The sequence below is a fragment of the Manduca sexta genome, chromosome 28, assembly GCF_014839805.1.
Source record: "Manduca sexta isolate Smith_Timp_Sample1 chromosome 28, JHU_Msex_v1.0, whole genome shotgun sequence".
NCBI classification, from domain to species: Eukaryota; Metazoa; Arthropoda; class Insecta; order Lepidoptera; family Sphingidae; genus Manduca; species Manduca sexta.
In genome coordinates, this window is record NC_051142.1 from 2,323,612 (window position 1) to 2,337,229 (window position 13,618).

A 13,618-nucleotide genomic window follows, 5' to 3' on the forward strand; every position below is an offset into this window, starting at 1 on the left:
CACGAACCTTACTAGCGATGTAATTATCATAGAAAATTATGATTACAAAAGGAATGTATTCTAAATAAAAATAATTCTATTTGAAATTAATTCAAGCATACAATTTTAGAAGACATTAATTGGCTTTATATATAAAGAATAAACGATAAAAAAAAACTGCGTTCGGATACGCATCAAAATACGCCACAATACAATAAAATGCACAATAATCTAAATTATTTTCTTTTTGTTAATATAAACATTTTCTCACACAACGTCAACATTTTTGTTGGATTTATTCATCGACGAGTTTTATAAATTCATTATTTTATTAATTTCGACATTTACAATAAACTACATTACATAGTACTCGTAAAGAGTTAAATTACCAAAAATGAACACAAATAGTCTTTCATTTTCGTCACAACTCCGCATTTAATTTCAAATTGCCTCATTCTATATCAGTGCTTGCTTTTAAATAAAATATTAAATTTTTTACATAATTATTCGGAGGTGCTTGTAATATTTTCATGTGTCAATTACATGAGAAATTCCTTGACAGATTTTCATGAACCTTTCCAATTGAACTCTCAACCGAAATTCAAACCTGGGCCCCAAAGACAGACATCTCAAATCAGTCAATTTTATTATCTCATATAGCTTGACCAGGAAAATAAAGCACCTGCTCTGGGGGCGCCACTTTCGACATTTCGTATTGAAGTGAACACTGCCAATATAAGTAATTCCATATACCACAACATGACGAGGTGTTTTATTTATCTCAAGTTTAATATTTATACAAGCACTGCACGACTCTACATCTAAACTTCGAATAAACTGATACAAAAGCCTACACTATTTTTACAATTACAATAAGGCCATTCATTGGCAGTCCTTACGTTCGCAGTCTCTTCATACTTTTCAGGGAACAAGATGGCCGCGCACAGAGAGTAATAACGTTTGAGGGAAGGCAGTTAAAGTTGGGTAAATATTGTCTTAAAACAAACATCACGCCTTTATTTCCGAAAGGTTAGGTAGAGATTCAACTAGTTTACTATACACGATATATTCCGTCCCTTATGATAACGACGAGCCTATCGCTATATCGAGCATAAATTTCAGACTTAGATACTGAGCTTAATAACGCAATCACTGTCCCCGACCCCGCATTCGAACCCGGAACCTCAGAGCGGGGTCGTAACCCGCAATACAACTACGCCCTCAAGGCAGTTTTGAATCGTTATTATACAATGTAAAAATATGCAACCAATTTATCTCCCTGTTTATCTTTACTCCGATAATTCCCAATCAGCCGCTGTTACCCCCTATACCGCCATTTACAACCTTAGCAATCCTTAACCATACTTCTTAACCATAGACAATTTATTGCAACCCGCGATGCCATGTTTCCAATGACAATTCTTACTATATAACAAAAAAAAGTTGTGACATGACATATTTAAAACAATCAATAGACAATAATCGGATCATATTTTAAATTTCATACTAAAATGCTTATATTGTGCTCATTTCATAATGGGCATGTCAATTTTACAAAACGATTTAACTCGGCAAAATATGACCAAATCTTCATATATATAAAATTACATATTTCGACTTCTACAAATCGTCAATGATTTTATTTAACGCAATAAAAATTACATTTAATTCTAGCATCATAGAAATCAAAACTGTTGTGAATAAATCGTGACACAAAAAATATAATTAAATACTAAAAAAAAGTTATAATCATAAGATTATAAAAGAACTAATTCTATTTTGTGATAAATGAATCAACCGTCGTCTCACTCAGTAAATGCACTAAAACAACACTAGCTACTGATATGCATGATGTGAATGTCTTTTTAAATGTCACTTTTGGCACATCCCTAAAGTTAAAAAGCATGCTGTTTAAGACACTATCGATATCGATGATTGTTCAATTGCTTGATTATTGAAAATATAGAAGAAAATTGAGTTATTTATAACGAAAAAAATACTGTTATTTTGTTATGATAGCAAAATTGCCAATAGCGTGTATTGATAAATAAAATATCTTTTTTTTAATATTGATCGTGTGCGAAAATAGAATACGGTCCAAAAAACTAGATCTGGAAAAGTCTTAAAATGGATGGCTAATTAAAACTATTATTTTATATCAGATTCATTAAAAGTAGTTTAGTTATATAAAATTGGCAGTATTTAGCGTCGAGACGTTATTCTGTTGGCATTGTGAAGATTCATCGCAGAGATTATCTCGTGACATTCGTAAGGCGCGATTCGTCATTTAAGGGACGATTCCAAACTCGACTCCGACTGAATTTATAATAAAAAATACAACTGGATGCAAACAATAATTACAGTTGCCAGTTGCAATTGAGTTCGGAAATCTTTTTACAAAAAAAAAATCAAACCAACCGAAATATTGATCAACTTCATTGACAGGTAAAAAATGAGAATTTGCGCTATTTAAAAATACTGAGATTACATTCAAATAATGTCATGAAAAACATTCGAAAACGTTTTGAGCATAATTATTATAAGAGTTACATAATATTTTATCAGTCATATATTTTGTGTTCATAAAATGAATATATAGAGAATCGTAGACGGTCAATAGATATCTCAATTAAAAATGATATACAAAAAAGAAATCATACTGGAGATTCTACATTACGTTTACTGGCATCAGTCAATACTGTCATATTACATCACAATAAATACTGACCGTCTAACTGCGGACTAAAATTAAATACATTCAAAACATAATGTGATATGTGAAATAATATTTTCGTTCATTAATAAAATATTTTCTTTTATACACATTTAGAATCATTATTTGTACCTTTCTAAAAAGAATCACACTATATCTGTACTAAATGTTACATTTGCTATATAAAAAATAGGCTATTTTAAACGTTGTGTAATATACTTTAAGATGCTTTTCTCTAGTCAAAAGCAAAACGTCAATCGCAGACGACAAAGCCTATATGAATCTCGTATTTTTTTTACTATTTTTACACCAATATTTGGTTTTTCTGCGTCACGATATAGTCTCTATATATAAAATATGCAAATTAATTTTATATCTGTTTATTGTTACACCACTTAAGAAACTTATTAAAGAAATTGTATTTTTATATCTTGTTTCGTGTAACAAATATAGTTAATTATTTGAATTAAAATAGAGAAAAATATATGAACACTAATGGCACCCACAGAATAACTCGCTCTTTAAGATCGCGTTCCGCGGCCAACTTCGGAAAAGCACCTTAATAATTGAACTATAAAGTTTATTATCACATGGCCAATAATATTGTAAATGTAACATTTAATATTCGAAACGTTTAAATCATGAATAAGGCGCTGCATATCTATAATATTGCAACATATCGATAGATAACTCTTCTATATTTCAAATATGATTCAGAAACATCCCAATTGTGAAAACATGTTTAATATTACTCTGTCTAGACTGCTTTACTTTTATATATTGAATTAAATGTCTGTCTTCGTGCTATCTATAGAATGTGAAGATAGCAGTACGGCTACGATAGAAATAATGCGTTTTTAAAACCTATCCCTAATTTAAAGGGACCCCTAAGTATGTGTGAGAACACCGAATTACATAATGGTACAAAGAATTCGTGACTAAATATAACTAGGTTTTAACTACTTAAATGTAATTATGGATAGAATTAAAACATGTTTAGATAGTTCTTTCGTAAGACAAGAATTCTCTTAACACTCAGAGGTCCCTCAAATTTTGGAAACTCGTAGAAACAGATACTATTTGTATTTTGTGAATAACCATAAGGCCATTATTACACTATTAACTCCACTTACTTTCACAATTGGGCAGCTTTACGTTTTAACGCACAAAATAACGTACGCAATATAGGCAGCAGTGTAGCGATATCAGCGTCAGTCGGAAGTCAGACGGCGTCAGCCTACGTCAGACTGCGTCAGACGACGTCAGACAGTGTCAGTGAGCGGGCCGAGCACAGCGATAGCTGGCCGCTCTGGTGCGGGCGGGGGTCACGCGCGTGGGCGCGCCTTTTCGCCCATGCGTTTCGCTAGCTCTGATATTAACTCCCTGGAAATTACATAGATTTATTTAGATTTTTATATCGATAACATGCGGGGAAGATAATTTAATCGCGGTTAACAAAAAAATATTGGTTATTATTTATATGACTTAAACTTACTTGTCTCAATATAATCACATTATAATTTAATGCCATACAATTCGTTGGCACGTCTTATTGTCAATCAAACTAGATTTTAACGAATTTTTTATTTTAGGCATACACACGGACAAGCAAATCATATCATGTTGGTTACCTGTATATAAGCGGGTCGATGTTCCTGGCGAGCATGTAGAGCAGCCACCAGTCGCCGATGTCGGTGCGGCGCGACACCGCCACCGCCGTCTCCATCGCCAGCGTGCGCGAGCGCGCGTGCAGCAAGCGCGGACGGATCGACGGCATCGCGATTATCACCAGTCTGCAGTTCGTATAAGGTTCATTTTAAAATACGGCGGAATGAAAATTAATTTGACGTCTTAATAGCATAGAGAAACGTGGTTAAATAAATAAATAGATATGGACTCTCCTAGATAATCTCGTAGAAATACATTTCCCAATTATTTTACTGATCAGTGAGTTTTATTGTAGGAAAAAATTATGAACAACATAGATGATAGAGTAAATAATAACAAATCTAAAGTTTAATACATAATTAAATGTTCCAGGTGGAACCGTTTATTAGTAAGGTCAGACTGTAGTGCTAAGTGTTCGATTCCCGAGTCGGGCAAAGTTATATTAGGTTTTTCTACTCAGTAACCGGAGTCAAACATTTGTGCCCCATATGGTGATAGGCTAGCCCTCATCACATCATAGGACGGAATACACTAAAATGCGTGCTCCAATTGCGCCTCTGCCTACCCATTCGAGGATTAAAGGCGTTACTGTGTGTGCGTTAGACATGTCATCATCATCATCAGCCCGTTACAGTCCGCTGCTGGACATAGGCCTCCCCCAACGTACGCCACAGAGCCCGGTCTGCTGCTATAAGCATCCCATCACTACCGGCCCTCTTGTATTTTACAAGATATGTAAGTATATCTATATATATAAAAATTAATCCCTATTTCCCTTAGTCACGCCATCACGCGTGAACGGCTGGACCGATTTCACTATTTTTTTTTTGTTGTGTTTGTTATTATCCGGAGGGGTTTCTTATGAAAGAAAAAAATCAAAAAATTGCGCGGAAAATTCGAAAATCTGAGAAAATTTTACGAAAATATTAATCTATACTATTATATAAAGCTGAAGAGTTTGTTTGTTTGTTTGTTTGTTTGTTTGTTTGTTTGAACGCGCTAATCTCAGGAACTACCGGTCCAAACCGAAAAATTCTTTTTACGTTGGATAGCCCTTTGTTTGTGGAGTGCTATAGGCTATATATCATCACGCTATACTCAATAGGAGCGGGGCAGTAATGGCTAATCTCAGGAACTACCGGTCCAAACTGAAAAAATCTTTTTGCGTTGGATAGCCCTTTGTTCGTGGAGTGCTATAGGCTATATATCATCACGCTATACCCAATAGGAGCGGGGCAGTAATGGCTAATCTCAGGAACTACCGGTCCAAACGGAAAAATTCTTTTGCGGTGGATAGCCCTTTGTTCGTGGATTGCTATAGGCTATATATCATCACGCTATACCCAATAGGAGCGGAGCAGTAATGGCTAATCTCAGGAACTACCGATTCGAACTGAAAACATATTTTTGTGTTGAATAGTCCTTTGTTTGTGGAGTGCTCAAAGTTATATATCATCACGCTATGATCAATAGGAGCGGAGCAGTAATGGCTAATCTTAGGAACTACCGGTTTCAACCAAAAAATTCGTTTTGTGTTGGATAGCCCTTTATTTGTGGACCGCTATAAGCTATATATCATCACGCTATGACCAATAGGAGCGGAGCAGTAATGGCTAATCTTAGGAACTACCGGTTTCAACCAAAAAATTCGTTTTGTGTTGGATAGCCCTTTATTTGTGGACCGCTATAAGCTTTATATCATCACGCTATGACCAATAGGAGCGGAGCAGTAATGGCTAATCTCAGGAACTACCGGTTTGAACTGAAAAAATCTTTTTGTGTTGGATAGCCCTTTGTTCCTGGAGTGCTATAGGCTATATATCATCACGCTATGACCAATAGGAGCGGAGCAGTAATGAAACATGTTGCAAAAACGGGGAAAATTATGAGTTTTGAGAGCTTCCGTTGCCTGCGCTGCGTAAACGGTTAAAGTTATGCAACAATGATGTCTGACGGGATTGTTTCACTTAAAAAGTTCTAAATAATATAACAAAAGTCCCCCGCTGCATCTGTCTGTCACGTGTTAAACTCAAAAACTACCCAACGTATTAAGATGAAATTTGGTATGGAGACAGTTTGAGACCCTGGGAAGAACATAGGCTCCCGGGAAACTACTATTTTTATAACGGAAAACTTTAGCTTGAAAAACTTTATAACGCGGGCGGAGCCGCGAGCAAAAGCTAGTTTTATATAACTGTCAATTGTTTGAAATAACTGTCAGCGATTGACAGGCGTGCTGCAAATTCATAGTTAAGATGGGACAACGTCTGTCGGGTCGACTAGTCTTATACACTAATTACATTATCTCGTCAAGACCGTTTATCCCCATTTTGTTACGTTACAATACCAGGTACCAGGACAACATAACGCGCGAAGTGTTTACAAAGTAATCAGTGGAGCTATCTAGACACCTCATTAGCGCACACTTGACGCCGCGGCGCGACCAAACCGCATTGTTTGAATGGCGATAAGACGTGTGCCAGATTTAATGTGGATGAGGAATTTATACTGATACAAAGAGGAAAAGTTTGCGAGTTTGTTTGTTTATAGGTTTGTAGGGGATAATCCTTGGAACTAACGAACCGATTTTGATTATTTTTTTTTTCACTTTAGGAAGCTAAGTTACTCCTGAGTGTTATAGGCTACTTTCTTTTGGCGGAAAAATATTTATCTCCGTAAAACTTGTTCACGCAAGCAGAGCTACTTGCAAAAGCTAGTATTTTAATAAATGGCAATATTTAACTGATACAATGATATGTCATTTAATTTATACTAATTATTTATGTTTACGCGAAAGTTAGGCATCAAAATATAACTATGATTTGGATTTTATCGCGGATTTTTAAATTTATTTTTAACTACACTAGTCAACGCCGTTAAGCGACTGGTCCGTTTAGGTGACTTCTAACCAGTTCCGGCATTGGGAGTGAGCGAACCGGTCGTCTAGGTCTGCTAAGGTCAAGGAGGGTGTCCCGGGACCCCGAGGAGGTCCTACGAGCTAGATGTATTTAAAATAAAGTTCCCCGTAAGTGTGCCAAATTTGAAAATATTTCGCACAGGTTTCTGAGGCACTACTGCCATTATATACTTCTTGATAACATGGTACGTAGCGCTGTACTTGTACTTGCGGAGCATACACTTCGTCATACTCGGGAACACATCATCGCGTTGCAGAACAAAGTCACATGCTTTACTGCACTATTGCAGTGCTGAGGTCACAGATACGATTCCCGGGTCGAGCGAAGTGTTATTGGTTTTTTTGCTAGACTATCATACTGACCTGTAAATGACGAGCAGCGTCAAAATGAACGCGAGTATGATGTACCAGAACCAGAGGAAGATGTAAGTCTTCTCGTTGACGATGTTCAGCGGCAGGATGCAGAGGCTGTCGTGCGTCTGTATGCTGCCGGACGCGCCGAACTTGTGGAACGTGCACTTCGTCATCCTCGGGAACACGTATATCATCGCGTCATATCTGAAAATGAAAAATAATGTATTTAATGATATTTGTATATTTAGAAATTTGTTAGAAATAGGTCAACTTAGCAACCTCTTAATAGTTTTGGATGAAGTTAACACATAGATACACCATGTCGTGGATTAATACTCAACATATTTTTAATCTCGGTAATTTGCTTCAGAGGAAAATAATTTAAAAAATATTTATCATTTTTAAAATAGATGGCGTTGACGTCGTACAAATGACGCTAATTCCTATTAGTACACTGGGGCCTTATTCTCTATCCCGCATGTTAATTTAACAGTGCGTAACAAGCACGTAACACAACGCGTCATGTTTAGGACTATAGAAATTTGGCTTACAGAATACCATTTCACGCACATTTCTCGAAGATAACATGACACGGCCGCGTTACGCGTTTACACTATCACACAGAATAAGGGCCCTGATTTATAGACTTTTCTAAGGATAGGCTTTCTACTTTTTAAGCCGCAAGCAACATCTATTTGCTGTATATAATGAGTCATTTATTATCGTGAATTATCCTTCACTATAAAACGGCGAACACGTTATTACTCTAAAACTAACTTTTGCCCACGGCTCCGCCCATGTGAAAACAATGAAATGAAATGAAATTTCAAAAAAATGGCACGTACCTCTCCTCCTGTGGCACCTCGCTGTACCCGAGCACCCTGGTGCCGTACGACATGAACTCCCCGTTGAAGAAGCTGTCCATCATCCACAGCTGCAGGACGATGTTGACCAGACACAGCAGCTCGCAGCCCCAGTAACGGAACGCGTACAGTTTGTGCGTCTGAAATTATTACGTGGTTAATAAGCATGCTTATTGAAGCCTAGTTATTTTTTTAATTTATATTTTACAAAAAAAAGATATAATACAATTATTATTATTTTTTTTAAGCTTGATTTAAGCTAAGGTAACATAGGGAATATTCTCCGACTTATTCTTAGGGTGGCGCAGAGACGTATACGATAGGCGGATATTTCCCGTTAAAATTATTAAAATATATGTACAACACATAACCTGTACCTATTAAACATGATAATACTAGTTTTACCATGTTCGATTTTAACAATTATTCTATATAGCTTTTGTCTGCGGTTCCGCCTGTGTGAAAAAGTTCTTCCGGGATAAATAGTAGCCCATAGCACTCAGAAGTAAAAAGTATCCTTTTAGTAAAAAAAACGAACACAATTCGTTTAGTAGTCCCTTAAATTAACGCGTTGAAAACAAACTTTTCAGCTTCATATACGTGTATATATTATTATTCCACGTATCTTTCAAATATCTTAATCCAAAATTGCTCAATGTACTGACGGAAAATTTAGTTTTATAATACACGTTAACGAAAAACCTACAATTTTATCATACTTACTAGCTTTTGCCCGCAGCTCCGCCCGCGTTATAAAGTTTTTCAGGCTAAAGTTTTCCGTTATAAAAGTAGTAGTTTCCCGGCAGCCTATGTTCTTCCCAGGGTCTCAAACTGTCTCCATACCAAATTTCATCTTAATACGTTGGGTAGTTTTTGAGTTTAACACGTTCAGGCAGACAGATGCAGCGGGGTACTTTGTTTTATAATATATTTTTTAGAACTTTTTAAGAGGAACAATCCCGTCATACATCATTGTTGCATAACGCTAACCGTTTACGCAACGCACGCAACGGAAGCTCTCAAAACTAATAAATTGTCCCCGTTTTTGCAACATGTTTCATTACTGCTCCGCTTCTATTAGTCATAGCGTGATGATATACAGCCTATAGTACTCCACAAATAAAGGGCTATCCAACACAAAACGATTTTTTCAGTTCAAACTGGTAGTTCCTGAGTTTAGCCATTACTGCTCAGCTCCTATTGGTCATAGCGTGATGATATATAACTTAGAGCACTCTACAAACAAAGGGCTATTCAACACAAAAATAATTTTTCAGTTCGAATCGGTAGTTCCTGAGATTAGCCATTACTGCTCCGCTCCTATTAGGTATAGCGTGATGATATATAGCATATACCACTCTACGAATAAAGGGCTATGCAACGCAAAAAGAATTTTTCAGTTTGGACCGGTAGTTCCTGAGATTAGCCATTACTGCTCCGCTCCTATTGGGTATAGCGTGATGATATATAGCCTATAGCACTCCACGAACATAGGGCTATCCAACGCAAAAAGAATTTTTCAGTTTGGACCGGTAGTTCCTGAGATTAGCCATTACTGCTCCGCTCCTATTGGGTATAGCGTGATGATATATAGCCTATAGCACTCCACGAACAAAGGGCTATCCAACGCAAAAAGAATTTTTCAGTTTGAACTGGTAATTCCTGAGATTAGCGCGTTCAAACAAACAAACAAACAAACAAACTCTTCAGCTTTATATAATAGTATAGATTAGACAGTCAACTTTTGTTCACGTTCCGTCACGAAATTTTTCCATATCGCAATGACCTTTTAAATCAAACTACGATTTTCTAGAAACGATATGAGCCCTAGATACGATCTCAACCCTCAACAATACCCACGCTAGATTAAAAATACTTGCCATAATGAAAAAACCATCCATTTGCATCTCATATCTATACAATACTCATACTAACATTAAAAAAGCAATAAACGCAAGGCATTCCTCGCGGGTCGTCGCTCGATTGTCTGGTCACCCGTATAATGAGCAGACGGGTCGTGAGACTTTCTACTTGACCTAATTGACTTCGCATTCCTTCGATAACACCAGTCTGGAAGACAATGACTCCTGAGGTATGTGTGAACGCAACCGCGATATAGAACAAATCGTATCGTATCGTATCAGTCTGTAATATCCCAATGTTGGGCAAAGGCCTCCCCAAGATCCTTTCATGAATCACGATCCGGCGCTATAGTAAACCAGTTATTTTTAAATGAATCCAGTTCGTCACGCCATCTCTTCTTTGGTCTGCCGCGACGCCTACGAGCAGTGATAGACCAAATAGATTACATATATTTTTTTACCGGACTTGATAGCCCGACAAGGTTCAGCTTATACAAACACACCGAACTTTTGGCCCATTCTAAGAGGGTTCATTTTCCTTTCCCCAGATATCCCTTCCCAAATTTCCTCCAGACCCCTGCAGTCGCTAAGCTGGGGGATTCCAGTATCCCAATCGTAGTGTTGACTGTGGGGTCCGATACAAAATAAACCCTTGAAAATTAAGTGAACTACTGAGGGCCACCCACTAACAGGTTACGAATCTTGCCTCAGGACGGCCACTAGGAGAGGATGAGACATAAACGATTATGAATAACTTATCTATCGCTATACAAACATATGAAACTAGACAATAAGCACTACCTGATAGATAGAAAATTACTAAACGTTAATAATACCTACCCCTTATAATCTGATAAAGATCAAGACAACCCACCCAAGTAAATAATGGACAATGAATGCGCCTGCGCGTGTGGCCCATAACATCGCGCGCATGTTTGGGTTATCATCTGATACATTACCACGGTGACACCGGACCGTACTGCCAGCATTAAAGATATGGGAGACAGAACCTCCTTTGTTTCGTAAAATATCACAACGGTCTGTTCAATGTTATATAAATATGCTGTTATCTTGATATTATGCTTTAACATCTTATGAATTAAGTTGCGGTTTATGTGGCCTGCTTTTGCTTAGCAACACGGCTTTCTGCAAACGTTATTATAAGTAATAAGCTAGGAATTTTGTAAAACAATATTGAACACTGTTCCTGATAACATATTATATTGATGAAGCAATGGTATTTAATCAAACAGACAGATATATCGGCAGACCACCCAGTAGCTTGGCAGCAAAAACAGACCAATCAGTATTAAATTGGACCGCGCCAATAAGCATTTTTAGTCAGTGACTATTTTCTTCTTTTACTCTACCATGCGTAAAATGAAACGTTAAAATATATATATATATATATGATTGCTGTTTCTTAAGACCCTGCCCCGTACAAACAAACTTCAGCATTCGTTCCAAAGATTTTTGGCGTACGTGTCACGGCGGGAATATGCGAAGATTCAAATATAATTTAGTTAAAAATATTTTTTTTGTCTTCAAAATTTAAAACTACCAAAATATTCCTTATTAATTTGTCTATTTAATAGAGTTTGTTGCAAATTAAAATAATGCGTATTTAAGGAGATGCATAGAATTTATAATTTTAGTTAAATTTTTATTATGAAATTAATGATACAATATCCGCATTATAAAATAAATGTAAACTACTAAAGTTAAGATAACATATAGTAGTAATATGATGTTTATTTTTTTCTATGTTTTACAAATTTCGAGAATATACCTTCTAAAAATACGCGAGTCGTTTCACTGAAGAGAGCATCATAAAGGTTTAATTCATCAGAGAATACCAGCGCACTAACAGCACATTATGCCATATACAATGTTATTATCACGTCGACATATTATCCAAACATTCGATTCGCATAGATCTCGCCCGGTATTTGTTAAACACGCGGCCGACATTCGACATACAAGCGGCTAGTGTATGCTGCAATCGGAACGAGGACATCTCACGGCAATCGACATGTCATGTTTTAGCGACTTGAACAAACCTATTGATAGTAATTTAGTATATCGTTCGTATTACTAGTTTTTGTCTGCGACTTACACACATACAATCGGATAAATGGAATGTTATTCGAGGGAAACAGATGAGTCAGAAAGTTGTGCAAAGTTATGAAGCAATAATATTATAGCCAATTATCGCATAGCGTTCTTTGGCGGGTTGAATGATTACCCGTATGTAAAGTCTAATCGTGCTTCGCAAATTAATAATTTTTACTAACTTACATTCATATTAGTAGCATTTAAGACTATAACTCAACGTGGAATTAAAGAGTACACGTTAGAATCAAAATATATGGCATCATAAATAAGTGTGTTTCCTTACTTTTCGAATCAATGCCACTCGTCACATAAATATGTATAATCCGACCAAATACAAGTTACATTCTTATCTAAAATCCCAAATAAATGGTAATAAAATAAGTTCTATCTATAAGCTGTTTAATACGCTCATCAAAAAAAGTCACCTAAAACCTGTGAAACGGACCCTTAAAGATTCACATTATTTAATTTTTAATTTAGCGTGCCTAATAAAATAATTTTAGATACATTTATTAATCAATACATTACAATAAATCATATAACCAGTAAAGATTTAAGACCAACACAAATTCATCACTACATAGTATATAACAAAGTCGCTTTCTCTGTCCCTATGTCCCTTTGTATGCTTAATACTTTAAAACTACGCAACGGATTTTGATGCGGTTTTTTTAATAGACAGAGTGATTCAAGAGGAAGGTTTATATGTATAATAACATCCATTAAATAGTGGAGTAATACTGTTATTTTGTTATGTTATACCCGTGCGAAGCCAGAGCGGGCCGCTATGTTTTTTATATACAACGTTCACAGTTTTTCTGTAGTGTATTTAGTATCAGCATTGCACCCGTGCGAAGCTGGGGCGGGTCGCTAGTAATATACAAAATTCCACAACTTGCCACCAATACGTGAGTACAAAGCATAGACGTCGAGTCTCTACTCTTGATTCTCTTGTCCCGCGTTCCATTATTATTATGGCGAGGGGCCGAGATCGGGCAGATGTCGACCGCCCTTCGACTGCGCTTCGACACCTGGCCCATGTTTCGCCAATGTAACGTGTTCATAATTGGATTAAATATCGAATGACCTTTGTTATATCGAATGTATTTTCTGCATCTGCACGCGTGAAAGGGTAAAGTTTATAACA

General features: G+C 36.5%; 1 protein-coding gene across 1 annotated transcript in view; it reads right to left on the reverse strand.

Annotated features, from left to right (window-relative positions):
* LOC115449650 (innexin inx1) overlaps window positions 1–13,618 on the reverse strand; it is a 62,245-nt gene continuing 48,627 nt past the window's right edge. Inside the window, exons 5-8 of the mRNA XM_037444306.1 lie at window positions 8,477–8,634; window positions 7,641–7,835; window positions 4,324–4,485; window positions 1–4,075 (exon numbers count right to left, since the gene is read on the reverse strand). Coding sequence (XP_037300203.1) covers window positions 4,018–4,075; window positions 4,324–4,485; window positions 7,641–7,835; window positions 8,477–8,634 — 573 coding nt within the window. The 3' untranslated portion in view covers window positions 1–4,017. The remainder of the gene's footprint in view (window positions 4,076–4,323; window positions 4,486–7,640; window positions 7,836–8,476; window positions 8,635–13,618) is intronic.